Source organism: Dendropsophus ebraccatus, chromosome 13 (assembly GCF_027789765.1).
Source record: "Dendropsophus ebraccatus isolate aDenEbr1 chromosome 13, aDenEbr1.pat, whole genome shotgun sequence".
Lineage (NCBI taxonomy): Eukaryota > Metazoa > Chordata > Amphibia > Anura > Hylidae > Dendropsophus > Dendropsophus ebraccatus.
In genome coordinates, this window is record NC_091466.1 from 74901034 (window position 1) to 74916000 (window position 14967).

Consider the following 14967-nt stretch of genomic DNA (forward strand, 5'->3'; position numbering starts at 1 on the left):
ACGACAGGAGCCAGCAATGTAGTCAAGGTTATTATGTCACCTTATAGGCAGCCTGGAGTTTGTTTGCCTTCTCACTGCCTTTTTCCAGTAGCTCAGCCCAGAGTTCTTCCATTTCATCAAGTCTTGCTTGGATAATATCAGAGGCATAATGGTTAGCTTGCAACATCTTCTCCCCATCCTGTAGAATACAAGACCACTGAGTAAGTGTACAAGACGTACAACAGGAACAAATGTGTCAAGGACATAAGAAGTCCTATCCGATTGCTGCCATAAATGAATTAAAGCGACTCTGTACCCACAATCTGACCCCCCCCCCCAAACCACTTGTACCTTCGGATAGCTGCTTTTAATCCATGATCTGTCCTGCGGTCCGTTCGGCAGGTGATGCAGTTATTGTCCTAAAAAAATACTTAAATGCTTAATACCTAAATTTGAAGCCCATGCCAAATGGGAGTATCTGTGCCCTAACTTTGCACCACCCCTCCGTCCTTCCTTCCCACCCTCTTCAGCATTAGGAATGCCACTGAAACATTTTCTCCATGCTGAACATTGCACAGGTTCTTAACGATCCAGCCCATGTGCCGGGCTGACACAGCTGACGAATAGGAGGCAATCTGCCTGGAGCATTCCTAATGATGAGGAGGGTGGGGAGGAGGGACAGAGAGGTTGTGCAAACTTAGGGCACAGATACTCCCGTTTGGCACGGGGCTTCAAGTTTATTTTTTTAGCCTATTTTTTTAGGACAATAACTGCATCACCTGCCGACGGACTGCAGGACAGATCTTTGATTAAAAGCAGCTATCCAAAGGTACAAGTGGTTTGGGGGGTTAGATTGTGGGTACAAAGAGTTGCTTTGAGAGTTCCCTTTAAAGGGGTTATCCAGGATTTAAATGCAAACAACACCTGAACTGGAGACAAGAGTTCTGAAAAAGAAAGTGGCCATGTTTTTCTAATCCTGGATAAGAGTGAACCACTAACGTCTATATCACTGCACCTTTCTTATATTGGTCTCTTAATTATAGCAAAAGTGTTTTCAAGAACTGCTAGAAATGTATTGTATATTATTCTATCTATCTAGTCTGTTTAGATTTTTCTTGTACAAGCCAGGAAATGTCATGATGACCCCTGCTGATATGTCCCTGTAGCCCCCTACCTCCTTTTCCCGGCACCAGGTGGGCTCAGGAACGCCCCCAGTGCACCTAAGGAGCTCATTTGCATATTTCCTTTGGATTAAACTAATCAAAAACAAAGGGATATATGAAGAATAAGAAGATCTGCACCAAAATATATGAGGTAGGGGATACAGGGACATATCAGCAGGTTTGTTTGTGCGAACCTAATGATAGTTTCCCTTTAACATCACCTTTTTAAAAAAAAAAAAAAAAACTACAAATCACTTCCATCATGTCCTTACAGCCTTTATGCTATCCAGCCGGTTGCGGTTTGCCTTGATCTCTGCCTCAAACGTCTGATGCTTCTGGAGCTTGGTCTGAAGGTTGCTGGGGTCTCTCCAGCTTTCATCCACAGCGATACTGCTCTTCTCCAGCATCCAGGCACCCACCTAGCATAGGATACATACATAAGACATGGTAATGACCTGTACCTAATAACTGTTTTCCATGATATAGTTAAGTCCTTAAAGCGGTTTTCTCATTGCATCATCCATAGATTATCCATAGTGCGGATTGGTGGGGACGACCACTCGGACACCTGCTGATCCCCAGAATGGCCATATTCATTAGGGGCTCTAGTGTTACAGGGTTATGGCCATTGTCAGGGGTCAATACCCCACCGCTTCTTCACTATGCCACTGTTCAGGCCACAACTAAAACGGAGCTGATAAAGCATAAAGATAAAGGCCATGTCTACCATGCTAAGATTTTTTATGTTACTGAGCATTCTCTAGACTTTACTAGCTTTTGACATGACCGGACCTCATATGAGCTCTTGAGAAATTTCTGCAGCTGCCTGGACTCCTCAAGTTTCTTCTTCCGAGCCTCTGACAAGTTCAGTAGTTTCTTTTTCCTGGTGAAAAAATACAATACTGTAAAATCTATAGAGCATTTTAATTAATTAGATGTCATATTAACACTTTTATTATTAAGATTTTATTAGTAATGTAAAGTACATGTTCCACAAGAAAAGACTATATCAGACTCTTATTGCATCTTAGTATTTCCCAGGGAGCAATGCACCTAGATGTCACTGTATTGAGCTCTTTTACTAGCAGCTTACAGTATCATCATTGGCTGGTCGCCATGAGATCAGTGATCTGTTTCTCTTATGACTCCAGTAGGCATTGCTCCCACCTACCCAGAATCCTGCTCTGCACTGATGAGGGGCAACACCACCAAACACCTGTCTGTGGATGGATACCTGGCCTTGGTATTACCCTTGTCATATTTTTAGACTCGTAAATTGAGTTGGATATTAAATGAAAGGGCCACTTTAATATGGTAGTTTTGGTGGTCTCCTTACAGGAGCCACCCCTTGGCTATGTCCTTCCCTGGAGGGATATCTGGCTGGTCCTGTGTTTCAAGACTTGAATAAGGATCTGCAGGCTATTTTTGCATATTCGTATATGACATTCTGCCTCTTTTTTTCAGCACTTAATTTTTGCCATATGCAAAGAAAGAGCCCCATTCATAGACTCCATAGAGTCCTTCATCCTGGATCTGCATTGATAGCGATGTCCATGCAGCTTTTGCCCAAACACCTGACACCTTACCTCTCCTTGCTCCCTGTCTTCCTTCCTGTGCTCCGCAGCTTCCCGCTCCCAGTGGCAGCAGCTTAGACGCTGCAGCCGCCGGGACCGGGAAGCTGCAGAGACAGGAGAGAAAACCGGGAGTGGGGAGAGGTAAGGTGTCAGGTGTTTGGGGAATCATCAGCCGTGCATCGCTATGAGCAATCGGCGTCTGACAATTTTAGGTCCAAACCTAAACCAACGATCAGCCAATGATCGTTCTCTCTATTACACGGAGCCATAATTGGCCTAATTCGGTCGATAATGGGGCCCTAATACCAGTTAACATTAATGAGATTTTCACAGACTATGTAGAACGGCCCATTCACCTTTCAGCTTTCTGACCACCTCTTACCAGCAGACCAGAGGGAGCCAGGAAGTCCTAGGTATGTGCAGGTCCCAGAGGTGGGACCTGCATCGATCATACATTTATGGCATATCCCACGGATAGTAAGATTAACGTCCAGATGGAAATACCTCTTTAGATGAAAAGAATTAACAGTAGCCTTGCAATGCTGAAACAGCTGTATTCGAGCTGAAATAATTATTTCTGCCCTAAAGGCAGCAACTAGGCTTTATGCCAACTGTTCTAGAAGTCTATATTCCAACCTCACACCTTAATATTACAAGGTGTAACACTATGCAGTGATTAATTTCTTAGTAGATTTTATAGGGGTTGGAGCTTTGTTTTTCTAACGTAACACTCCAAATCCCACAGAATTAAAGGTGGGAAAATTCTGGCTGCGTTTCACCACCGGGGGGAGCTTTGGAGCTAGCTGCATACGGATATATGCTAAAGTCAACAATAAGTCTGCAAAGATAAGCTCAATGTTCTGGTTTTGAGGATTAAAAAAAAAAGGAAAATGTGCCAGAATTCTAGTACAAATAGTATCAACAAACACACAGGGGCAAAGCTAGGATTCATGGGGCACAATATCAAGAATAAAAACTGCCCACCAGACTCACCTGACCCGACACAGTCTCCCGGCGTCCCTTTGTTCTCCTAGCTACCTGGCAAACGATGTCACTCATGTGATGGGTAGCTGGAAGAACGAATGGCAGGGGATGTCGTTGGACCAGGTGAGTATGTGTATGGGGGAGGGCCTCTTGTGGCTGTAGGTGCAATTCAGCCTCCGGCCACAAAAGAGACTGGCTTCTTGCTTTGTCAGTCAGAGCGCCGCAGGGTTTATGAACAATGCTCACAGTTAAAGGGCCCGAGAGCTGTGGACCCCCTTAGTGCACGGGCCCTGTAGCAGTGTCATGGTCTGCCTTTATACTAGCTACGCCCATGCATACAGATGTGACAAATTTATTATGTGTTTTAGACCCTTTTATGTCACTATTTCCTCTTAGAATACAGACCTGGTCATCCTCTAAAGCTACATGGTGCCTTATCCTTACCTCTCCAGCACGGCCTGGCATTTATTGGCAATGTTCTGAGAGTCATAATGTTCACTGTCCAGTAGCTGTTTGGCGAGTGCCTCCATTTCATAAATTTTGCCCATTTGGGCATCAAGCGCCTTTTGAAACTTCTCGTGCTTGTTCTGAAGACTCTCCACACTAGTGACAGAATCCTACAGGAAAATGGGAAAAAGATGAAAGACGTTGCCAACGTTGATGACAATAGTCAAGTCGAAGAGCATAAATGTGTTTTACATGAATGTATAGATAGCGCTTCAAAAATCCTGTCCATTGGCACCAGATGGGCCACATCATTCACTGCGTATGGCCACAGATCTCAGGAAAGGCAGGAGATGATGTAGGACGTTCTCTGGCTTGTTTGTCATGCCTAAATAGGTGAAAGTACAGCCTGGACACCATTCCTGGAAACTGCCTGACCCACAGGTCATTAGGCTGCACCAGTTTTTAAGTTATTTTCCTTCACATACGTAGTGCGGCAGGTTTTTAAAGTGGTAGTCCAGACTTAGAAAAGCATGGCCACTTTCTTTCAAGAACAGCACTTCCTATGTCCTCAGTTTGGATGTGGGGTTTGCAGCTCAATTCCATTGAAATGAAAAGAGCTGAAATGTAATACCACACACAACCTGAGAGCAGGGGTGGCGCTGTTTTGTCAATGATGTAAATATGCTTTTTCTAATCATAGATAATTCCTTTAATATATTTTCTACTATCAGGTTCCCTTGAAATATCTCTTCTCTAAAACTGAAGAAAGTTTTGCAGCTTTGACTTCATCAGTTCCAAAGATGCTAATTCAAATGTGACTCCCAATATGGCTGCACTACTACTGCAAAAATACATGCGACACCTGTATACAAAAAGTCAAATAAATGGTAATTATGTAAAAAAAACTAAATCACTGATTTTCTTATTTAAAGTCAATGCTAAATGTTGGGATAGGAATTCTCTACAGCTTCTGGGAAGATAAATTACACAAGACACAACAAAGACATAAGCAGCTGACTGGAATCTCCTTCAATATACAGTACGTGCCTCTAAACCACAAGGTCACCGGCCAAAACAAATCATCTTATTCTTTTGAGATCCTTAAAGTATAAAACCACATTTATTGGAACAGAAGTAGTTGTCAGAGTTCAGATGAAGGGAGGGAGGACAGGCATATGCTTTCTCCTCTGCTAATTTCTTAACCAGTCGTAGTAATATTTCATTTTAATCACCGTAGCAAGACCACCCACTATGGAGACTGGGACGGGCAATAGCATTTTCTCATGTGGATTGTAATGGTTTGCCATGTTAAGAATAAGAGAACATGACTGGCAGGTGAAAAATAAGAGAACATGACTGGCATTAACAGGTAATAAACATGAACATTCAGCACGGTAAGCATTCATGTGTTCTCTATGGAGGGGAGGGGTAAGGGTTCTATTACAAGAAGCAAATATTGGCCATTCTGACCGACAATCGTTAAGTTTAATAGCTCTGCATGGACCAAAGTCCCGATAACATTAGAGATGGTCTGCTGGTCATCGCTCCATGTAATAGGAGCAGATTGCCGCTATCTTCTATCATCCGGGCAGCTCCCCGTGCCCCCCAGTCGCTGTCGGTGTGTGTAATGGCATCAACAGCGAGCAGGGAACAAGGAGCAAGTGAGCGCTGACCTGATATCGGGCCACGTAATACAGCCCTAAGCCGCAGCCATACAACTCTATATGTAGTAGTATAGATGCTAGCTAAGCTGGGGAGAACCAGGCAGTTGTCTGTTCACAAAATATACATAATATAAAATATACAATGCCAACCTACCCCTAGATCTTCACTGGCAAGAAAAGCCTCTTTATTGTTCAGCCAGCTTTCATTCTGATCAACAATGCTGAAAAAAGTCTGTAAAACAGAATAATTATAGCAATATTGTAACATGAAGGAAGACCGAGCCAAACCACAAGAGCTAAAGACTAAAAAGCTGAACATTACTCATTATATAATAAAGGAAACTGTATTGGTTACAGCCAATAGAATAGTAATGTTGGGGGAGAGGATGAACTGTTTGGGTTGGGCAACTTTCTCCGTACCAGAGTGCTCAACCTCTGCGGCCGCCAGGAGTCAAATGCCGAGCGTTCAGGTTTGAACAACATTGCCGATCCCGAACAGTTCAGCCTCTACGTTCAACACTGCAGAATAACCAACACATGTACATATAGGACAATGATGCAGCCAAACTTCATGAAGGTGTTCTGAACATCAGATCTGATTACAGGGGCAACAGATACCATTAAGAGTGCGTTCACACGTACAGGATCTGCAGCAGAATTCATGGCGCTGATTTGAAGCTGCAGATCCTGTATGTGTAAACGCACCCTAAATGTCCACACTACAATATAGACTCAACAATAACCCTCAGGGCTCTTTTTATAGAGTACATCATCAGGTACTATCTTTAGACTGGACAGTATATACAGAGCAAAGAGCTTCATTAGTTTGGCAGCCGGCTGCCTTTGAACTTTGAACCCCTGGGTGCCTGCAACAGCTGGATCCAATCCTGGAAACTTCTCCTACTTTTCTAGGATCCAGCTTTTCCAGGCAACCGGAGCGGAGCAGCGCAGAGGTTAAAGGCAGCCGGCTGCTGAACTAATGAAGCTCTTTGCACTGTATATACTGTAAATTTGCTCATCTCTTATTACCATACTTTTCACTTTCACTGGATTCCATATAAATATATCATGTAAAAGTATCAAGGCTTCATCATACGCTGTATCATTCTCCCAGGAAACATTGTTTGTGTGATAATGTCTTTGTGGTACAATGTATATGGAAACATATGATTTACATGTCAAAAGTGCAGCTCAGGGCTTCAATGCAGAGACCTCCACAAATCTCTAGATCAGGGGTAGGGAACCTCGGCTCTTCAGCGGCTGCAAAACTACAACTCCCATCATGCCTGGACAGCCAAAGCTTTAGCTTATCTTTCATGTCCAGGCATGATGAGAGTTGTAGTTTTGCAACAGCTGGTGAGCCAAGGTTCCCTGCCCCGATGTAGATATAGCCAGGAAAGGCACATGGAGGTGCACTTTACTCCCCGGATGACTGCTCAGACCATATCATTGCAGGAGTTGGGCTCCATAGACTTATAATTGAGTTCAATCTGACGAAATTCAGGAGATGAGCTGTAAGTCAGGAGTGAGGTGTGCCTCCCCACTATATGTAGAAATTGGTGGGGATCTCAGCAATGGGGTCACAGACGATCCACATTATGACCCATCTGTGTGACAAGTGAAATGTTTCTTTACATGACAGTAATGCTGTAAAGGTCATAACACTATAATGTCAATGTCATAATGCTATAATACTATAAGGTCATTGTGAGCAGTACATTCAGCTGATGTAAGTGCCCTTATCCCACCAGACTCTCTTGCCATCTTCTCTTTTGGATGATACCCCATTGGATTTGCCAGTCAGCATTACCTGTAGGTCACGGGCCTGACACAGCTTGACATTCTGTTCTTTCCAGGATTTAATCATCAAATCCCAGGCCTCCTCCGCATTAGAGAGAACGCGTCGTATGTCATCAGCTGCATAGCGTCCAGACTTACACAGCTTCTGTCCGGATGACTTCACCGAGTCGAACCTTTCCATCCGGGCTTCTATTTCTGACTATAATGCGTAAAGAACAAAATAATCGAGATGTGTTAGTGATGCAGATTTGTAGCGATGTTCATAGCTTCCTGTACCTGCAATAAATGGCCGCCACGTGTGGGTCATGGAGACCAGGCGGGGGGAATAACACTTGGATCATACTGGCGCTGTGTTCAATTTCAGGGTTTTTTTTAAAGGCAAGAACAGCAAAGTCTGCAGCTCTGTTCTTCCGCTCCAAAATAAGAAAAAAAAACAGTACCCCAAAAAACATGATACCTGCATAATGTAATGTAATAGGGCCTTAAAGGGGTGTTGCATGCTTAGAAAAACATGCCCACTTTCTTCTAGAAACAGCACTACTTTTGTCTACCGGTTGGGTGTGGGGATTTTGCAGCTTACTTTCATTGACGTGAATGGAGCTGAATTGTAATACCACACACAACCTAAGGACAGGGGTGTTGCGCTGTCTTCGCAAAAAAATAAAAATGTAGAAAGCTGGAGAGCAAAGGTTCCCTACCCCAGACATAGACTAGGTATAGCAAATCTGCCATGGATTGGCAGCAGACACATGCATGGATCTGTTGCTTATCAGAGAGCCATCTGCACTTACAAAAGGACAGGCCGCAGATTATAGAGTCCGGGCAGCAGTCCTCATTCTGCTCAGACCATATGAATGCGGCATACAGTACCCTATGTACATGTACTCGTGGAACCTACACCCGAACAGACTGAATAACCATGGACAGTCTACGCACCTTCCTCTCTTGGTGTTCCTCAATCCTGGCTTCCACCTCTCCCATAGTTTTTGGCAGGCCTGCCCCTTCCATCAGGGCCTGAAGTGTTTGCATCCAGCTCACTATCTCTCGGATGTCGGCATTGAACCTTTGCAGATGGTACGAGGCATCTAATTTCTCCTTTCTGCCAAGGAATGAAACATGTTGTTCAGTAGATCATACAGAATGCTCAGGTCCCATGTCCTCTGCCAATTAGGACTGATACATTGCTCAAGATTTTATCCATCAAACAACTCCGGAGAGGTAAGAGTCTGTAAATGTTACTAAAATACCTGCTCATCCCGGACTAATACAGTCAGCGGACAGTCCTGCTTATCCTGGACTAATACAGTCAGTGCACAGTCCTGCTCATCCCGGACTAATACAGTCACTGCACAGTCCTGCTCATCCCGGACTAATACAGTCAGCAGGCAGTCCTGCTCATCCTGTATCTATAGGCAATCGGATTGTAGTCCTTTCCTTCAGTTATTGTGTTCTTTATAATATCTGCTTGTTATTCGGTTGCAGCCACCAATGTCTGTCTGCATGTTTATATTACATTAAATCTTCAATACTGTCTGTTATTTATTCATTCTAATCTATCACTGGGTGTTTATTAATTGTAATAACCCTGTGACATGTCATTGCTCCACCTTTGACTATTGTATTGGAGTCTATTGTTTGTGTTTTTTTGTATCATTTTGGAAATAAAGGGGTAGTGCGGCGTTAAACATTTATTTACAAAATAACACACATTAAAAAGTTATACAACTTTGTAATGTGTGTTATGTAAGTGAATGGCCCCCTTCCCTGTGTTCCCCTCCCCCCCCACCCCAGAGGTGTGGTGCATTATACTCACTGCATTACTGTCGACCCCCGGCCGCCATCATGGGACAATGACGATCTTCGGGAGGCCTGCCGAACGGCTCCAGCCATTCCTCATGCCAGCCTCCCTCTGCCGCGTCATCAGCTGCTCAGCCGCGATTGGCTGAGCATAAGGGCCCTATTCCACAGAAACTATAATCGGCCCCATTCGGTCGATTATCGCTCGGTAGAATAGAGAAAACAATCAGCCGATCGGCTGATCGTTCATTTAGGGCCAGACCTAAAATCATTGTTCCCCCACCTCGCATGGCAAAGGTGGAAAAGCAGTGCGCGGCGGGCAACCAACAATTTGAGAAGCGCAGCATACATTACCTGCAGGTCGTCTCCTCCGCTCTGTCTTCCTCCCCGGGTCCCGCGCGCTCTAGCTTCAGAATGGCCTGTCAGCTGATAGAGCGCTCAGCCAATCACAGGCCGGGACCGAGTGATTATTGTTTCGGCACCTACACAGTCACTACTCCATCCATGGGTCATCTCCTCTTTCTGTGGGTGGCGGTACTGATAGTCCGGGTAGGTCACAACTCCACTCCGGACCATCGTGATAAGTACCCAAGGCACCCATCACAGCCCAGCAGGTCACCAACCACAGGGGAAAGGACATAGCCAGCCACCTTAAACTAAAAGCAGGTGTGCCTTCATACCTGTGTGCCCCACTGGCGTCACAGCATACCATCTGGCAAATGACCGGTCATCCATAAGGCTATACTACACACCAAAAAAATCTTGTACGGGGAATGGGGTTAACGACAAATTTGTCTAATTCAGTATTAGGCTTTATTCCCACTACGTTCCAACAGCAGCCGTAATTAATAATCATGAACATTAATTCCAGCCGTTGTTTGCGCTAATCTTTACCTAGTGGGAACATAGCCGAAGGGGAATTTCTCAGTCCATAGTGGGGCAGATTCAGTGTTTACGGGCGGGGAGCAGACAGCAGGTACACGACTCTTCCCGTGTCTGGTGTTATTGTCAGAATATGACTCCTAAGTCCTGCTTGAGAATAAACTATGTTAACACATTACATTCAGGTATGTAGGATCAGAGTATCTCATATCCTTGTCCTTGATGGCGAGCGCCATAGACAGCGTCTCGTGCAATATAAATAGATCAGTACCTTTCGTCGGCCTGCCGCTGGAGCTTCTGCCAATTGTCAGTCATCTCCTTCTCTTTTGAGGCCAGACGTTCGCTCATTGATGAATTTCTTCGGGACAGGCGGTCGGCTTCTTGGTGCAAGGACTGCAAGGGAATATTTATGTAGGACAAATCACTTTGATTCCTGTAGTTATTTGGCAAGTGTCGGCATTTTCCGAGAAGAATATGGATGAGGTCCCAACAAATGTAGGAAATGATTTATAGGGAGGCTTCTAACTGTGGTCCTGTATCCTGTATTGTTGTGGACCAACCCATGTATTCATTCTAGCATGGGCTCATCTGATTGACTGGACAAGATCAACGACTAAAGAAAAATCAGTATAAAAAGACCATTAATCTACATTACAACCGAAATGCAGACGCATGGGGATCCATGCGTTCCTACCTCTTTCTGTGACTGAATGACATTGATATCACGCATAGTTTCTTCGTGGCGTCTGATTAAGTTGGCAACGCTTTCTACATCTTTTCCATAGTCGAGTGCTTGCATGAGTGTGCTCTACATGGAGACAAAAACAGAGAGGCTATTCTCACATTTCAGTGGTGCCATTCGTCTGGAGATCTGCTGCCATCTTAGGTAGTTGTGCAAAAATACTGCAGAGACACCATCATGTGATTCTCAATGTCAGTGAACTAGCCAGAAAGTCTACCGGGAAGAAACTACCAGGCCAAAGGGGTCTCCAGTCAAGGAAACCACCTTCCAACAAGCCAGAACCCTGCTCCACACCGACGAGGGGCAACATAGAACAGAAGTTTGTGGATGGATACATGGCTTTGGTATTTCCCAAGTCATGTCATCCTTGACTGTGACTTGTTGGAAGATGAATGCCTTGACTGGAGACCCCCCCTTGACTTGGTTGTTTCTTCCCAATAGAAATTCTGGCTGGTTCACTGACGTTAAACATGTGATGGTGTCTCTTCAGTGTTATGGTTTATCTCCCTGAGGTCAACTATCATTCTTTTGAATGCACTTACTAGGCTTTGCGCCCTCTAGCCAAAATCCTGCTCCAAACAGACGAGAGGCAAATACCCCGAAACAGCTGTCTGTCAATGGATACCTGGCTTGAGTATTTCAAGTCAGCTCTACAGTAATATCATGCACAGAATGACATGGAGGTGCTGAGCTGCAGCATGCATGCCTCCTCCCTCCCCCACCCCTCCATGTCTGGAATCATGTACAGTCTTGGCTTCCAGAATTCTGCCCTCTATGGTAACCAGTCAAGGCAGGGAGGAGGTGGGAGAGGAAGGAGGCATATTGGAGATCGGCCAGACAAGGAAGTTTAGAATGGAGTTATCTTGGTCACAGCAGCTGTAATGCAGATTCATCATTATATAAAACCTAACATGAATGCATGGCTTCCTTGCTGACGAGCTGAATAGAACACTGTTCTCTAAATTATATGTATTCACAATTGCTGGGAATTCACATGAAGAAGTCATTTTTTCCCACTGGCTCGTCCACTTTCCCATACCTTTTCACTCATCCTGTCATTGATGTTGTCAATTTCACGGATCAAGGCGTGAATCTCCAGGGCTCCCTCCAAGGCCGCGCGATATTTGTTTAAATCCCCATGGAAACTATTCCACCTACAGGAAAAACACACAGCTCATATATCCGAAACATGCTAAAAGCAAATGTAAGGACTGTCAAAGTCTAATGGCAACCGTACAGGGTTCTCCCATCTCAAAGCATTACTTAGAATGGAGCCTGTTCTGTGCAACGAGATGGGGAGAGAAGCACCCAGCTGCACACTTCTCTTGGCTGTTCATGTGGGGGTATAAACACTCTGAACAATCAAAACTTTTTACTTCTCTGTGTGACATTTCAAAGATTTTTCTCCTGCAGAGCAGCACTTTAGCTGCTCAGGGCAATTGCTCCCTTTAGAGGGGTACTCTGGTGAAACATTTTCCCTTTTAAATCAACTGATGTCCGAAAGTTATATAGATTTGTAATTTACTTCTTTTTAACACATCTCCAGTCTTCCATTACTTATCGGTTGCTGTATGTCCTGCAGGAAGTGGCATATTCAGTCTGCCACCTCTGTCCATGTCAGGAACTGTCCAGAGCAGCAGCAAATCCCCATAGAAAACCTCTCCTGCTTTGGACAGTTCCTGACATGGACAGAGGTTGCAGCAGAGAGCGCTGTGTCAGACTGGAAAGAAAATACCACTTCCTGCAGGACATGCAGCAGCTGGTAAATGCCGGAAGACTGGAGATTTTAAAATAGAAGTAATTTACCAATTTAATTAACTTACTGACATCAGTTGATTTGAAAGAAAACAAAAATCACTGGATAACCCCTTTTAGTTAAAGAGGATGTGTTGTAGATCCTTGTACTACTCATTGCTGTGCTGGGGAAAAAAATAATTGAAGGAACTACAGTGCATTACAGCAGCTACACCTTCATTGGGAAACCCCTTTAATGATAAAACTCTAATCACAAACCTTAAAGGGGTTATGCAGGATTACTGTGGATTTGCAGCTCCATTGAAATAAATGAAGTCAAGCTGCGACACCACAATCGCCCTGAGAACATGGGTGGCACCGGAACCAGCTATGGTTTTCTGATCCTGGAAAACACCTTTAAATCCACCCTCTCTAAGAATTATATGACCTGGCCCTCCTACCTCTATTGTTATCATGTACCTTTGATATGCAGGGGGTTCTGTCCCTATACATGGAGTTCATCCCGATTTGTCTTGCTGCACAATGTTCTGTCTGTAAATGTTTTACTAAACCTGACTATAAATTTGTAAAATAGAGAATGTACTTGTCATTGAGTTGTTTCTTGCGCTGGTCCACGGTTTTAATCTCTTCCACGTTCTGTCTCTCCAGCTTGGTGGCGAGGGCATTGATAGCTTTTATATGGGCATCATCCACGGTTACTTCCTGCAAGGTTCCCAATAACAATGACCATTATAGCAAAGCAAGAGCTGTATACACCAATGTCCAATCCTGAAAAAATATATATTGGGAGCCAACTGGATTGCGTATTTGATGAGTCAGCAATATCAATGCAAACACGGAGAATAAAATAGTACGTAAACATGAATAATTTACCCCAGATCCTCCTCCACGGAACTCATTCAACTTCTTTGTAAGCTGTAGACAGTGTTCATAATCTTCCCCTACATCCCCAACATTAATCATCACTTCCTAGAATGTAAATTAGACACATAATGACATATGAGGGGAAAAAAATGAATTTTTAAGGGGTATTCCACTTAAACGTAACTTTTTATATGTTGCTTACCGTGGTGAGACTAACAATTCCTTTCATACTTATTATCAATTCAGTCTCCTTCCCCCAGTTCTCAGCTGCTGCTTTCTGAGGACACAAAAATCTGTGTGTGAGCTGTTCTCTGTCTCCCCCTCCTCCCCCCTCCCATCTGAGACAGCTGATGTTATCAAGTCCTTATCTGTAACTTTGTAATGCTGAGAGTGATAATGACCATTCATCAGCAAGTTGACCTCAGATTAACCCTCCCAGTGTTACAAAGTGGCAGATACAGCATGTCAGGGACTTGTTTATATCAGATGTCTCAGAAGGGAGGGGGGAGGAGGGGGGACAGAGAGAAAAGCTCTCACACAGATTTTTGTGTCTTAAGCTGAGAACTGGGGGAAGGAGACCAAAAAGATAATAAGTATGGAAGTAATTGTTAGTCTTACCATGGGCAGCAATATATGAAAAGTTCTGTTTGAGTGGGATACCCCTTTAAAGACTCTAGCAAATATCAATAACTAAACCACTAGTGTGCAGTTACTTACCTTCTCTCGGATCCAAGCCTCCACCTGATCCACCTTCTGCAAAAATTCTAGTAAGTCTCGCTTATCCTCCAACATTTTGCCCCGTGCAGCCACCGCTTTCTTCAGCTTCTCCCATTCTTCAAGGAGCGTTCCATTTTTCTGACGTATGTCTGCAGATTTGGGATGTTGCTGAGATACCAATGACTTCCCCATCTGTATGAGAAATATAATAGTAGGCAATTATTGCAGCCATAGGAGGATGGTCAGGAACCTATTGTCAGGGATGGGGAACCTTCGGCCCTCCAGCTGTTGCCTGTCCAGGCATGATGGGAATCGTAGTTTTGTAACAGCTGGAGGGCCGAAGCTTCCCCATCCCTGGCCTTAGTGTTTCACTTACCTCGGTAACATCTTGGATTGTCTTCTCATGGGCGAGAATTTCTGCTTCAAACACTTGATGTTTCTGTAAAAGTTTTAATTTACTTTGTATATCGTCGGATCCCTGCTGCGTGTCCTCGTCCAGCATCTGCATGCGCTCATTGATCCAGTATTGTGCCTGTGAATGGGATAGGTTTACTAGTAGCTGCAGATATTTTCAGAAGGGTTTATTCCTTCTCTTTATT

General features: G+C 44.2%; 1 protein-coding gene across 5 annotated transcripts in view; it reads right to left on the reverse strand.

The window, feature by feature from the left end:
• The window catches only part of SPTBN5 (spectrin beta, non-erythrocytic 5), a 226477-nt gene that overhangs the window by 98058 nt on the left and 113452 nt on the right, over positions 1-14967 (reverse strand). For all 5 annotated transcript variants that reach the window (XM_069950563.1, XM_069950562.1, XM_069950566.1 and 2 more), the window contains 14 exons: positions 14745-14900; positions 14369-14560; positions 13661-13756; positions 13371-13489; positions 12072-12186; positions 10985-11098; positions 10562-10683; positions 8548-8710; positions 7622-7810; positions 5966-6043; positions 4145-4317; positions 1935-2025; positions 1415-1561; positions 41-178 (listed from right to left, as the gene is read on the reverse strand). In XM_069950563.1, coding sequence (XP_069806664.1) covers positions 41-178; positions 1415-1561; positions 1935-2025; positions 4145-4317; positions 5966-6043; positions 7622-7810; positions 8548-8710; positions 10562-10683; positions 10985-11098; positions 12072-12186; positions 13371-13489; positions 13661-13756; positions 14369-14560; positions 14745-14900 — 1893 coding nt within the window. The remainder of the gene's footprint in view (positions 1-40; positions 179-1414; positions 1562-1934; positions 2026-4144; positions 4318-5965; positions 6044-7621; positions 7811-8547; positions 8711-10561; positions 10684-10984; positions 11099-12071; positions 12187-13370; positions 13490-13660; positions 13757-14368; positions 14561-14744; positions 14901-14967) is intronic.